The sequence below is a fragment of the Crinia signifera genome, chromosome 1 (assembly GCF_055691185.1).
Source record: "Crinia signifera chromosome 1, ASM5569118v1, whole genome shotgun sequence".
NCBI lineage: Eukaryota > Metazoa > Chordata > Amphibia > Anura > Myobatrachidae > Crinia > Crinia signifera.
The window spans coordinates 84,622,465-84,635,775 of NC_139217.1; the positions used below are offsets into that span (position 1 = coordinate 84,622,465).

A 13,311-nucleotide genomic window follows, 5' to 3' on the forward strand; every position below is an offset into this window, starting at 1 on the left:
ATAGTTCTTGGACAGTGGGGAGCTCCGCCCCAATGATCTTTTCTGCCATCCTCACCACTCTTTGCAACCTTCGTCTGTCATTCTCGTTTGCTCCTCCGAACCAGATTGTGATCGAGGAGCAAAGGACAGACTCTACTTTGGCAGTGTAGAAGATGAGCAGCAGCTCCTCCGTTGAAGTAACGGGAAATTTGGGGTGAGGGGCCGAGGCAGTGCTTATAATGACAGATGCGGCTGACAGATGATCAGATCAGATGTTGAAAATTTCTCATGACCGTCTGTCCAATCATCACTATGAAATTATCTGCTTGATCCGTCGATAATGGATTGGAACAATAATTGTATAATGTATTACCAGTTTAAGAAATCTTCAGTTTCTATTTCATAAAAAAGAACCCACCATTTAATGACTGGTGGTGTTCCAATTTGCCATTTACCTGCAAAAATATATGCTTTTGGATTGTGTATGCAGTTTAAAGCTGGCTATACACTTGTCCGATCTGGCCACTTTTCACCGGATTCCAACAGTTCGGGCTGAGAAATCGGGTAAAAAGTGGCTAAATTGCAGGTGTTTGACATCCGATCCGATGAGTGGAAGATCGGACCTGCTTGCACGTACCTCTTCCGATGTGGACAGCCTCCCGTTAGTGGGGAATCAGATAGCATGCACTATATCACATGCAAAAGGAGCAGCTCAAGGAGAGAAGTCACAGTAGTTCATGGGGGGGGGGGGGGGGCTTATTGTCTTTCCTGCTTTCATAGATTTCTATTTAAACCACTGCTTACATTTTTACCTGGATATAGAGTCTAACAAATATGACTGTTTTAGAACGGTGGTCTGTATATTAGTACATATAACTTGGCATGTTATGCTATTTGTAATGTCAGTGAATATATTCACCATGCATGGGAACTTCTTGCAAGTCTCTTATATAGTGCAGCAAATTGTTACATTTTTACAAACTGTTTTCAAGCATTCTTACAAACTACTTACATTTCATCTGCATTTGGAATAAGACCCCTCATCTGTCCATGGAATGCATCTTTAATGTTGCCGGATGAGTACAGCCCAATGGGGGTGTTATAGGAAGAGCTTACTACCTGTTTTTTGTCACCAATGTTTGCTCCTGCTACAAATGGTTGTGCTCTTCTGTTATGAGCTGTACCAATAGGCTTGAACTCCTGTATACATTTGGATAAAACACACCAAACTGCAATTCATGCGGATTAAACACACAAGCAAGCCACACTGATTATATATCACACACGACAGATGTACCGCACTTATTGATTTGTTTTATAATTCTTACTTCTGTCATAAATATGTTTCCGTCTGCTCAGAATGCATGAGTGGTGTGTGAAATTGGCCTAATAATAAGTAATTTCAAAATTTTCATCATCTTTACATTTGTTATTTAATTTTTTTTTTATAATTATATATCTGCCATTGCTATTATTTTCCATGGCAGTCCGAGAAAACAGGGTACCGTAAGGCAAGCACTTTATATTCCCCAACTCTCACCATAGCTCACTAATACCCCTTTTACACCAAAAATCCCGGATCCGACCCGGCATTTGGAAGAAGGATCCAAGCTGGGTCGATCTGTGATTAACACCGTTTACACTGCGGTGCCCACCCGCAGTGTAGACAGAGGTGGCGCTTGGAGATGACATCATCTCCAAGCGCCGGGACTGCAGTGATCCCCGCCGGAAACACCAATCGCCGTGCTGGGGGCAGCCCAGCACCAAGATAAGCAGCTGGGCAGCCCCCATACACCACCCAGCTGTTGTCTGGGAGGTGAATGGATGCCGCACACAGACATTCATTAACCTACACCGCTGCCACAACTGCTGTGCAAGGGCTGTATGTGCCCCCCGTGCAACCTGCGGACGCTGCGCCCGCAGGTTGCACGTCCCCCATTGATGTAAATGGGAGCCAGGTCGGATGACCCGGCATACCCATTTACACCGCCCTCTACCCAGGTCCTAGTCATGTTCTACCCAGATCAGGACCTGGGTAGAAGTCCCATGTAAAGGGACACGGCGTGTCCCATTTACACCGCCGCTGATCCAGGTCTGACCTGCCGAAGACCCAGGGTTTTGCGGCGGTGTAAAAGGGGTATAACTGAGCCCTGTTGTAGGTGACATTACTTTAAATGTGTGTGTGTCAGTATTTTGTATGGGGTTTGTAAGGTTTATTTCCACGATGTTGTGTTTTTGACCTACTCTTATTAGGTTCTGAACATGTCTTATTTGGTTGGAGGGCACAGCTATACCCTCTTGCCAAATGTTGGGAGTATTCCTAGTTATGTTAGGAATGTACTGTATCTGGATTTGTATCTATATGCAATAATTAGCTGTCATTATGTGGGACATATTGGGGACAACGACTTTGGACTGCTGAGACTTGGTCCAAAAACAATCCAAAAACATTTGGTAGGTTAATTGGTTTCTGAAAAAATAAATTAATCCTACTGTGAATGTGTGTCCATGTAGCAGGGAATATAGAATGTAGTGAATATAGCTCCACTATGGGCAGGGACTGATGTTGAAGACTAAATATTCTTTGTAAAATCCAGCATTTGTGTGTACTAGGGGTCTGATTCAGATGTGGTTGGAGGTGTGGCAGATACCACAATGGACTTTGCACATGTGCCAGATCAGTACTGCGCATGTGCAGTTAGGCTCTGCTTAGGCTCAATAGCTCGGGTAAAGTTGGTGGCAAGTTGCTTTAAATAAATTCAATAAAAGAATTAGCTATTCAATGTGTAAAGTATATATGTCCTCAAAGTCCAGATTTTAAAGATACCCATACTTGAGCATGGATAGTTAAATCAAATTGACTGTAATACTAGTCACCTGTACTTCAGGATATTTTTGTTGGTGTTATTATTATTATTTTTGTCATTAATATTAAAACTGAACTGTTAGAATTCCTTAAGGTCCAAGTTTGGAAGATACTGCTCTACAATAAAAGTCTCTAATGTGAATTCTGACTGGGTGCCTGACATCTCACGACAGTTGGAATTCCGACAGTCATTACTCTGATGTCGGAATCCCGACTGCTCCCTCGTGGGGGTCCACGACCCAAATAGAGGGAGAATAAAATACCGTGCCCACAGCCCGCGAGGGGCTTCATTGCGCTCCCCGCTGTGCAGTCGGGATTCCTACGTCACGCTAATGACTGTCGGAATCCCGACTGTTGGTGTGTTATACCACACCCATTCTGACTAAGATGACTCTATTTGCTTACTGCATATTGCACACAGAAATAGCTGAACTAATAAGAAAATATTTTTTGTCTGGTACTTTTTTTTTTTTTTCAATTGTTCATCTGTCCAATCACCGGATACAGGTGAACTAACTGGGCAGTTCCATTAGTCAACCAGAAATGCCTTAAGACCTGATTCAGAGGTGAATGCTGATCCAGCCATGGCTGCATCTTACTACGCAGCACTACTGCATCTTTATGCTAATACCGCAGCTGATGGCATTTGTACAGAGATGTCCACCAGGGATGTTACTAATCTATCGCTTTGCAAAAAAGATTTTACATATGTGCTTGTTATGTAACAATTTGTAATCTTAGATTATTCTTACTGGTTATCTCAAATAGGTTTTAGTGTCTATACACATATACATGCACATCCACCTCTGAATTAGGCCCTTTGCTTAAGGTTGTAAGTGTATTAATGGTTGCACAGATTTATTTTTACATGCAAGTGCCTCTCTGATTATTTGTAATAACATTCCAGTAGTAGCATTATTAAACATAGTTCAAAGAGGGACAAGGAATCACTATTGTAAACCATAATTGACATATTCTGTTATGCTTGGGTAGCACTATTGTGAGCGTACCACCTACACTGCAGGGGCCAGAACTAAGTAAGCATAATCCACCAGTGCAAGATTGCCGCCTCAGGCTGCTGATGGGTCTGATGCTCAGAACCTTCCCCAGTCTACATTTTTTATAACAGAGGGTCAGATTTATTAAGCCTGGTAAAGTGATAAAGTGGAAGGTGATAACGCACCAGCCAATCAACTCCTTACTGTCATTTTTAAACACAGCTGATTGGCTGTTGCGTTATCACCTTCCACATTATCACTTTACCAGGCTTAATAAATCTGCCCCAGAGAGAAGCAATAACGACCGTGCTCGTCTACAACCCAATTTTTGTTTTAGTGCGCAGCAATGGGCATTTCCACCCAGAATTTAACAGGTCTTTATTTAGACTGAAACATTTTAAATTACATTATGCTATATAGTAAGCGTTTTACATGTACACGGTCAGATCATTTCCAAACAAAACCATCTCATCTAAGAAATCATTTACCTGTGATTCAGCTTCAAGGTTTATTTTATAGGGATTTGTTTGACCATCTTCACATACTTGAGGAGACCACATCCGCGTTTCAGCTCTGAAAACAAGAATACAACATAAGATCCAAGATGCAATTTGCTCTCTACTATATTATAATGTCATGGGTGTTAAATAAACCCTTCTTGTAAAATGTTATGTATGTTTCAGTCCTGTGAGCCAATATAGGGCCTTATTCTGGTTGGAGCGGCCGGGCCGTACGCGTACGTCCCGGGATTTTTTATGATCTGCGCATGCGTACACTCCACAACGCTTACGGACGGGTCTCTACGTGCGAAAAAACCTATACGCGAGTGTACGGGCATTGGGGGCGGCATAGGGGCGTGATGAGGGGAGCGGCCGAAATAATGAGGGAAAATGGGCGTAAACATGGGCGTACACGGGGGTGTGCACCAAAAATGAGCGGTGCTACTACCGCACGATCGACTAAAGCACCGTTCATTTCGGACACAAAACAGGCGGCCGCCAACCGCCATCTCAAACCACCCCTACAGATACCGCATGCCAGCGTGCGCCTGGGTTAGCTAATTTACGCGGATTACTACCAAACACATACACCTGAATGTAATAACCAATGCTGCAGTCTATTAAGTCCAAACCATGATTTCACTACCTGCAAGCCACACACAGCACTCTAACACATTGGAAGCTTATCTTTCTATACTTCTCTACATTTTAAGGTTTGTTTAATTTAAGGTAAGAATCTTTTTAAGACCTGCTTATATATGCTAAGGTAGGTATTTGTTAAACAGTTATACACATTCACTACGTGCTTTCATAGACTTTACACAGTAGCACACTCAATCTACACAAGTCGACATGTGTCAACGTGTTCACTCTAATACAAACATAGGTTTTGTATTTATGATACAAGAACATAAACCACATCTAACACCTACAAAGGATGTTTCAGCAATGTTTTAAGCCCATGGCCACTATTTTGCACATTAATTAATTCAATCAATTAATTAATTTTCATAATTATAGTTGAAAGGCACGATTTGCATGTCCATATATATGAAGGGTATGTCAGCGTACACGGACGTACGCTCACTCTCACGAGCGGTGACATAAGCTGTGGTTTGGATGTGGTTTGAAAACAATAGGGACCCGTCCGTGCAAGCTGGCGTACGCCTAGATAGCCGCAAGAAGTCGGTGGGAAGACGGCCGAGAGACGTCTGTAAACGGTGGTGTACGCTCAATTGTACGCCAGTTGTCGGAGTGTAAGGGCTGGCCCGTCCGTGTACGTTGGCGTACGCTCAATTGTACGCCACTCCCCTTTGCCGATGTTTCTGGCCGTACGAATGCGGCTGAGTTGTGGGTGGACCTAACCCCAACGGCCGCGTACGGATAGCGTACGTTAATAGCGAACGTACGCACGTTTGGCCGCTACGATCAGAATAAGGCCCATAATGGGGTAATTTTCTATAGCTACATTTATAGAATTAGTGAAATTAATTGCAGCTCTAAATCATCAGTTATCCACACTTAAAAGGACTAAATTGAATTATCTCTAAAATCACACATTTTTACCGATACTTATAGATCAGTTTCATGTTTGAAAATTTATTAAATTGTATATTGGAAATAATTCAAATGTTGGAAATAATACTTTTTATGCATGTACAGTTATTGAAAATAAGGTACTTGTTTCCTAGCACGGCATCCGTCTCGCTGATCGCATGCCTTAAGTTTAAGGTACTTAAGGCGTGCGATCAACGCGATGGACCCGATTTTCTGTCAATCACCAGTTTATTTGCTGGTGAAACAAAAAATCGCGTTGATCGCGTCCATCGCGGCCCATTATAATGGACCGCGATGCGACCGACGCAATCAATGCGATTTTCCCATAGAGAATAATGTTAAATTATTTCTAACGTTAAAATCGCGACAGTCGCGGGCAATTATAATGGCCCGCGATGCGATCAATGCGATCAACACGATTTTACAAAGGGAACAATGGGAAATGGGCCAATATGGCCTATTTCTCATTGTATATGGTTATAAAGTATGGTTAATGCCCCCCCATTGTTAACGCCACCCCACTTTTGACGTCAACCCGAAGCGTGGCGAGCGCAGCAAGCCCGCGAGGGGCGGCGGTACGCGTCCTCCGACCTTTTTATAGCCCCACTATCCACGTCGGCGAGGAGTTGATTTTATAAAATGTGGCGAGCGCAGCGTGGCAAGCCCCGCGAGGGGACACTTATACCTGTGAAGTTATGCGCGTCCCCTCGCCACGCTTCGGGGTCGGTGGCTCGCTGCGCTCGCCACACTTTATAAAATCAACTCCACGCCAAAGTGGATAGTGGGGGTATGAAAAGGTCGGAGGACGCATACCGCCGCCGCTCGCCACGCTTCAGGTTGGCATCAATAGTGGGGTGGCGTTAACAATGGGGGGGCATTTAAACCATGAGGGGGGTTTGCTATTAAAATGGGGGGTTTTGGGGCTTTTTACATTAAAATCAATGTAAAATCGGGTCTCAGGGACCATTTTACATTGATTCCAATGTAAAAATCGGGTCGATCGCATCGCATGCGATTTGGTTGGCATGCGATGCGATCGACACGATTTTTCCGACCCGATCAATTCAATCAAAATTGCGGGCGCCGTGCTAGGAAACAAGTACCGAAAATAAATGTTAAATGTTTCCATATATCCACTATAAATCCTGTTTATATGATATGAATTGGAGAAGCCGTTTACTTATAGTAACCAACCCTAGTCTAGCATTTTATAGAATGCAAAAGAAAAACTATTATACTGTAGTTACAGCAGTGGTTCCCAAACTTTTTTGAATCACTGCGCCATAGAGCATCAAAAAATGTTCACGGCACCCCTAGGCCAAATGTTTTGTTATTGAGAAATTGCAAAAACAATATCATATAAAGTAAATTGTTTTTATATATATCATCCTTAGGGTCATTTATGCTGTGAGGGACAGGACTTGCTACTGTTTGTCCAAATATGTTATGATTGGCAGCCAAAAGCACTGGTTTTGCCTGTTAAATTGATCATAAATAATTTGTCCTGGACCACCAACCCAGGGCACCCCTGCAAGTCTCCTGAGGCACCCCAGGGAGCCACGGCACACAGTTTGGGAACCACTGAGTTACAGTATAAACTGACCACCACTTATCTGTTGTAGAAGCTTTAGTAAATATATCCCAATTACCTGCGGGGAATTACCACAGATGAAAACGGAAAGTAGCCATGGGCTTTGACATCTGGGGCTCAAAGTGCAATGGGTGTTAACATGGGTTAGCCACTGCGTTTTCAGGGATTTTTTTGTTTACCTGCTGAAGCAGGTGAAAGAAAATGCCCATTGAATGCTGACTTTGGGGCTAATTAGATAGCCCTGGGAAATAAGTTTGCTCACGTTAATCTACCACAGCTAATCAAATTCCCCCTTAGGGCATGATGTACCACGACTTTGTGGTGCATCCCACCACTTACTGCAGTGTTACTAATTGCATATGTAGTAACATGATAAGAGTTGTCCTTGGCGATGACCGCACGTCTGGCTTTCAGCCCCGAGAATCCCTCTGCACATACACAGTGAACCTGGCTGCCACAGAAGTACTGGGAGAGATCTGAGCAGATCCCCCTGTAGCAGGTGTGCTAAAAGAAGTCCAATTGCTTGCTGGCATTGCCAGCATCCAGGGCTTAGTACAAATGGGAAATCTCGAGTCCCTTAGTCTTCTAGACAATCATTCTACCAGAGCACTCCAGCAGCTCCAGATGGCTTATCAGATCAATGTATATTCAGATATCTATAAATGATTCATTTGTTGGTTAACATTTTGATTATAGATAATGTTGAAAGCTTACTACTTTTGGTACTTGTTTCCTAGCACCCGTCGTGGGTGATCGCATACCTCAACTTAAGGTAACTTAAGGTATGCGATGGACACGGCCAACGCGATTTTAGGGCTATTTTTAGCCTTTTTCCCGACAATTAAAAAATCGCGTCCATCGCATGCCTTAAGTTAAGGTATGCGATTGCGACCGACGCGATTTAACATTGAATGCATTGTATTCTATGTTAAATGCCTATGTAAAAATCGGGTCCATTGTATTCCTTTATAATGGCATACAATGCGACCGATGTGATGGACCCGATTTTACATAGGGAACAATGTTAAATGGCCCAATGGACCCGATTTTTGATTGTATACTCACCCTGATGGGTAATTTGTATGTCAAATGCCCCCCCCATTGTTAACGCCACCCCACGATGAACGGCGGTACGCATCCTCCAACCTTTTTATACCCCCACTATCCACCTCGTAATACCTGTGAAGTACTGCGCGGCACGCTTCGGGCTCGCTGCGCTCGCCACACTATATAAAATCAACTCCACACCGACGTGGATAGTGGGGGTATGAAAAGGTCGGAGGACGCATACCAATGCGCTGCGCTTCGGGTTGGCGTTCATCGTGGGGTGGCGTTAACAATGGGGGGCTATTTGACCCATCAGGGTGGGGATACAATGAAAATTGTGGTCTGGGGGGCATTTAACATTGGGGCCAATGTAAAATCGGGTGTCGGGGACCATTTTACATTGGTTTCAATGTAAAAATCGCGTCGATTGCATCGCATGCGATTTGGTTGCATGCAATGCGATCAACGCAATTTTTTGGACCCGATGGATACAATTTCCATCGCTGGCGCCGTGCTAGGAAACAAGTACCCTACTTTTTTATTAATGTAACTGTTTTGGAAACAAGAATGTTCTGCACTTATGGATGAATTACCTAATTAATTCAATCTCCAAAACTTTCTTCAAGTGATAATAAGCCAGTTGGTTTTACTTGTACTCTCTCCGAACATGAATAAAAAGTGCAGGATCATATAAAAAAGATCATCCAGAATGGGGTACAAATAGTCCATAGAGTCTTTCTCATTCATTTTAGTCAGCCTGTTACTTTCAGTTATGTTTCCACGTGTAGTGCATATCATATCGTATGAGCAGCAATTAAAAATAAATGTAACATCATGATTTATTGATCGCTTTGCTCACAAATTCTGGCTGTCCCAGAATGCTGCTTGTTTTTATTTTCTTGCATTTGTTAGATGGAGTTTATATTTTAAGGTTTTGGCGGTTTATATAGTGTTTAAGTATCTACCCGGATTGGCTGATAGCTTTGTGTACAGTTGGCATACTGTCCGAAGCAGAGTTGAATCCGCATTGCTTGCATAGCCCACAATACAATAAGCACACCCATAGAGGATTGACAGGTGTTGATACACAGGCCTGAGTCTGTGTATCAAACCCCCCCCCCATCCCTGCATGTCAACAGTAAACCATGCTGTATGCTGGGCTGCATTTGGTCCAGGAAGGCTGCTGCTGAGTGCAGCAGTCTCCTATAGCAGGGCGGTACACTAATTTTTAAGGGGGCATGGCCACAACTCAGTGGTTAAGCCATGCCCCCCTGTAATAAACGGGATTCGAGATTCCTTTCTACAAAGAGGCAAGAGTGTTTTTGAAAATAGTTTTTTTGTCCCAATACTTGCAACTGTAGTAGCACCACCAGCCATATGAGTTTTATTACATTTTCTCTTGCATATATAAGTTGGTAGTATACACTATATAGCACTGATATCACAACCATACTAGGGCTTAAGGTACATGTCCTGGTGGAATCCACTTCATACCAGTTTTATGAGCCTACATACAAACAACCTGATACCACCCAGTTACATTTCTTCAACCATACTTGTGTATACTCAGCTTGAATTGCTGCATTGTGAACACACAAGATTTGTCTGACTTACATTCTATTCTGCCTCTGCCCCATAGTTTACTGGGGGCTCATATGATTGTATGCAACATAGGATTGTCAGTGAAGCCAGTCATTTTCAGATCAATAGCAACCTTGCATACATACTATGCATTATGAATTTTGAGATGGATAAAAATAAAGAAATACAGACTTTTGTTGAATGTCAAAAACCATTCAAACCATTGCAGACTAAAGTCTCTTAGGTAAATACCCGACGGTGTTCAGAGAGAACTGTTGTAGCCATACATAAACTGATGCCTGTATATATTGTGTCCTGTTATCTGTAACAGTAAGGATGTTTATACCTGTCAATCTTCAGGCAGAGCTGGTTTGTTGCAGCTTTAATCCGATCCTGTGCCTCTGCATGTGTCATGTTATCAGTACTGTATCCATCAATGGCAAGAATCAAATCACCAGGACACAAATTAGCAACAGAAGATTTGCTTCCCGGTGTAATCTGAAAGAAATAATAGATGTCTTCAACGAACACTCAGCAATGATTCCATTCTATAGCAGTAGCCCTTGATTCAGTGGCTCTAGTTACTCTTGTTCTCAGAATCAAGCACTATGTTAGCTGTGGCATGTTCCTTTGAAACACCTCCTTAAGTTTAATATCATTGGCATAAGTGCTGTCCTTCTGCTCACTTCTGATACATAATGCTGCCACCCATTTCTAGTCAAATGATTTTGTTGTTGCCAAACAATTATACGACTCTCGCTCTCCACTTAGGCTTACATGCCCTATCCTCTTTTTAATGCAACTACATTATTTGTACACTCCCACCCCAGCCACTATTGCGGCCCAACAACTTGATTTCTACTTCAATGGCCAAACAAATATGAATATGATTCTCTTTCCCAAAAAACAACCTTATCAATTTCTTTCCTGTACCGTCACATCATAATATTTCTCTATCCTTTTATTTTATTAACAATCAATCTGCATTAAATTCCTTATATATGATCAATTATATTAAAGAAAATTGTTATAACTCAAACTATTGCTCGCACATAATACCTTTCCTCTTATAAACTTTTGGACATTCTCGTTCTTTTCCAACACTGCAGAGAATACACAGACTAAGGTGGTCAGGCAATGGATCACTGCTAAAGGTCCATACATACTGGGCGTTTTTGCCCAGCGTGTATGGATAACGATTATGGGGGAAATCGCTGGGCTGAAATACACTGAGTGTTTTCCCCCCATTTCAGTGATTTTTCCCTGGGGTGGACGGCTTTCCACAGCGGTTGCTGTGGAAAGCTGTCCACTCCCTCGCTCATCTGCTGGAAATACCTGTGTGGCTTTCAAGCTGAAAGCCACTCAAACGAGTAAACTCAGCGGCTTTCAGCTGAAAGTCACCCAGTGTGTACAGATGGTGCTATGTACTTTCTATTCAATCCCGATCGAATCGGGGTCAAATCGTATGGCGCCGTGTACACATTCAATTTAGAATATAATGTACGCATCTGTACTATATAGTCTTGCCAGCACAGTCTATTTTTCTATTGGATTTCGATGCCATGATTTCATCGGGATTGAATTCAAATACGCTCGATTTCAATTGGATTTTGATTTGATTTTGCTTATATAAGTAAAATCATAGTGATCCCTTAAGGATTACGTATGGGCAGGACGCTGGGGGTAAGGGGGGCACTTTAAAAGCATCACTAAAGTGGACGTCTCTGTTGGGGGTGTGCTCTGCACCTAGGTAGGTACTGGGCCTCCCTCAAGCAGGGCGGGCAGCGGCGGTGACGGACGGGCTCGACTGTTTTACTAGGGTTCCCCTAAACAGTCAGGGCACGTTTTGCCCTTTGAAACAGCCTTGAGTGAACACTAAATCAAATATAAAAATAGACAAAATCGAACTGTGTGTACGCCCTATAAAGGCCAATACTCCCTTCTAATTGTCCTGAGCTCTTGGTTTGATGTCATACTTGCCTACCCCTAAATAGTTACTGCATTCCTTCTACAGAGCATGTCCAATTTTTTCTTTACCTATTAAACTTTTAGTATTAATTTTTCTGGCTCCATCTCTCTGTATCATATATTAGTTGGGATTGCCACAAGGTGAGGCTCTTTGCTCATTTCTATATCACTTTTGTTGCCAAAAACAGCAAGGTCATTTGGGTCTATGCAAATAGAATCCCCAATTATCAGTCATCTTTGGGCCTTTATCACTTCACTACTAAATTACTAAAGGTATTACTTCTATTTCATATTTTATGTCCTCTATGCACAGAAACATTGATCTTTAAGATGCTGATCTATTAATCTTTCCACCAACCAACAGAGCAACATATCCTACTGTGTGGTGACAAGCCGACAATATTCCTTGTCCCTCCAACTCACTGCCAAGGTGTCGTTGTTGTCTCAAAACTGTTTTTTTTATCCAATTTGTATCAAACTAAGAAATGTCTGCAGAATATGCTAATATCTCAAGTATAGGGAAATTATTACTTCCACCATGGCTCTCCAGTCTAGCCTCCGGCATGGCATCTCTGGTCGTTCCTTCAGTGTCTTCACTTGTAACCATTGTACTACTCCTTTTCCTTTCTATAGGCTCCATATTCCCTCCACATTCCCTTCAGAATTATAAAATGTTATCCATCATCTACACTTGACACAAGATATTTTGCAACTTGACGCCATCCTTTACTTCTCCTCACCTCTTACGCCTGCCTATCAAACTCATTGCCCCACAAGACTTTTCTCCAACATACAATCTTTAAACAAATCCCACTTCTTAATACTTGCCTACTTACATTGCCCAGACTACTAAGTAAAAATGTACTCACAATACAATGACGCATCATAAGGTTTGCTAGCAAAGGAAGCAGGGATTTACATTGATTGCTAGGCAAAGCAGTAGCACACTCAGGGGTAGATGTATGAAGCAGTGATAAGGAAGAAGTGATAAAGTGACTGGTACTTTATCACCGGCCAATCAGCTCCTGACTGTCCCTTTTTAAATCCAGTCTGTAATTTAACAGTCAGGAGGTGATTGGCCAGTGATAAAGTACCTAAAGTACACTTTATAACTTCTCCCTTATCACTAATTCATACATCGGGTATGGTATATGGTCCCGATAGTCATTAGCCCGACGTTGGGATCCTGACTGGCCGGACTCAGACAGCGGGGCAAGCGCAACA

General features: G+C 42.6%; 1 protein-coding gene across 5 annotated transcripts in view; it reads right to left on the minus strand.

The window, feature by feature from the left end:
* The window catches only part of PDLIM3 (PDZ and LIM domain 3), a 43,708-nt gene that overhangs the window by 9,371 nt on the left and 21,026 nt on the right, over positions 1-13,311 (minus strand). For 3 of the 5 annotated variants that reach the window (XM_083169169.1, XM_083169185.1, XM_083169202.1), the window contains exons 2-4: positions 10,466-10,617; positions 4,332-4,416; positions 992-1,179 (exon numbers count right to left, since the gene is read on the minus strand). In XM_083169169.1, coding sequence (XP_083025295.1) covers positions 992-1,179; positions 4,332-4,416; positions 10,466-10,617 — 425 coding nt within the window. The remainder of the gene's footprint in view (positions 1-991; positions 1,180-4,331; positions 4,417-10,465; positions 10,618-13,311) is intronic. The other 2 variants (XM_083169194.1, XM_083169176.1) reach the window with 1 other exon arrangement.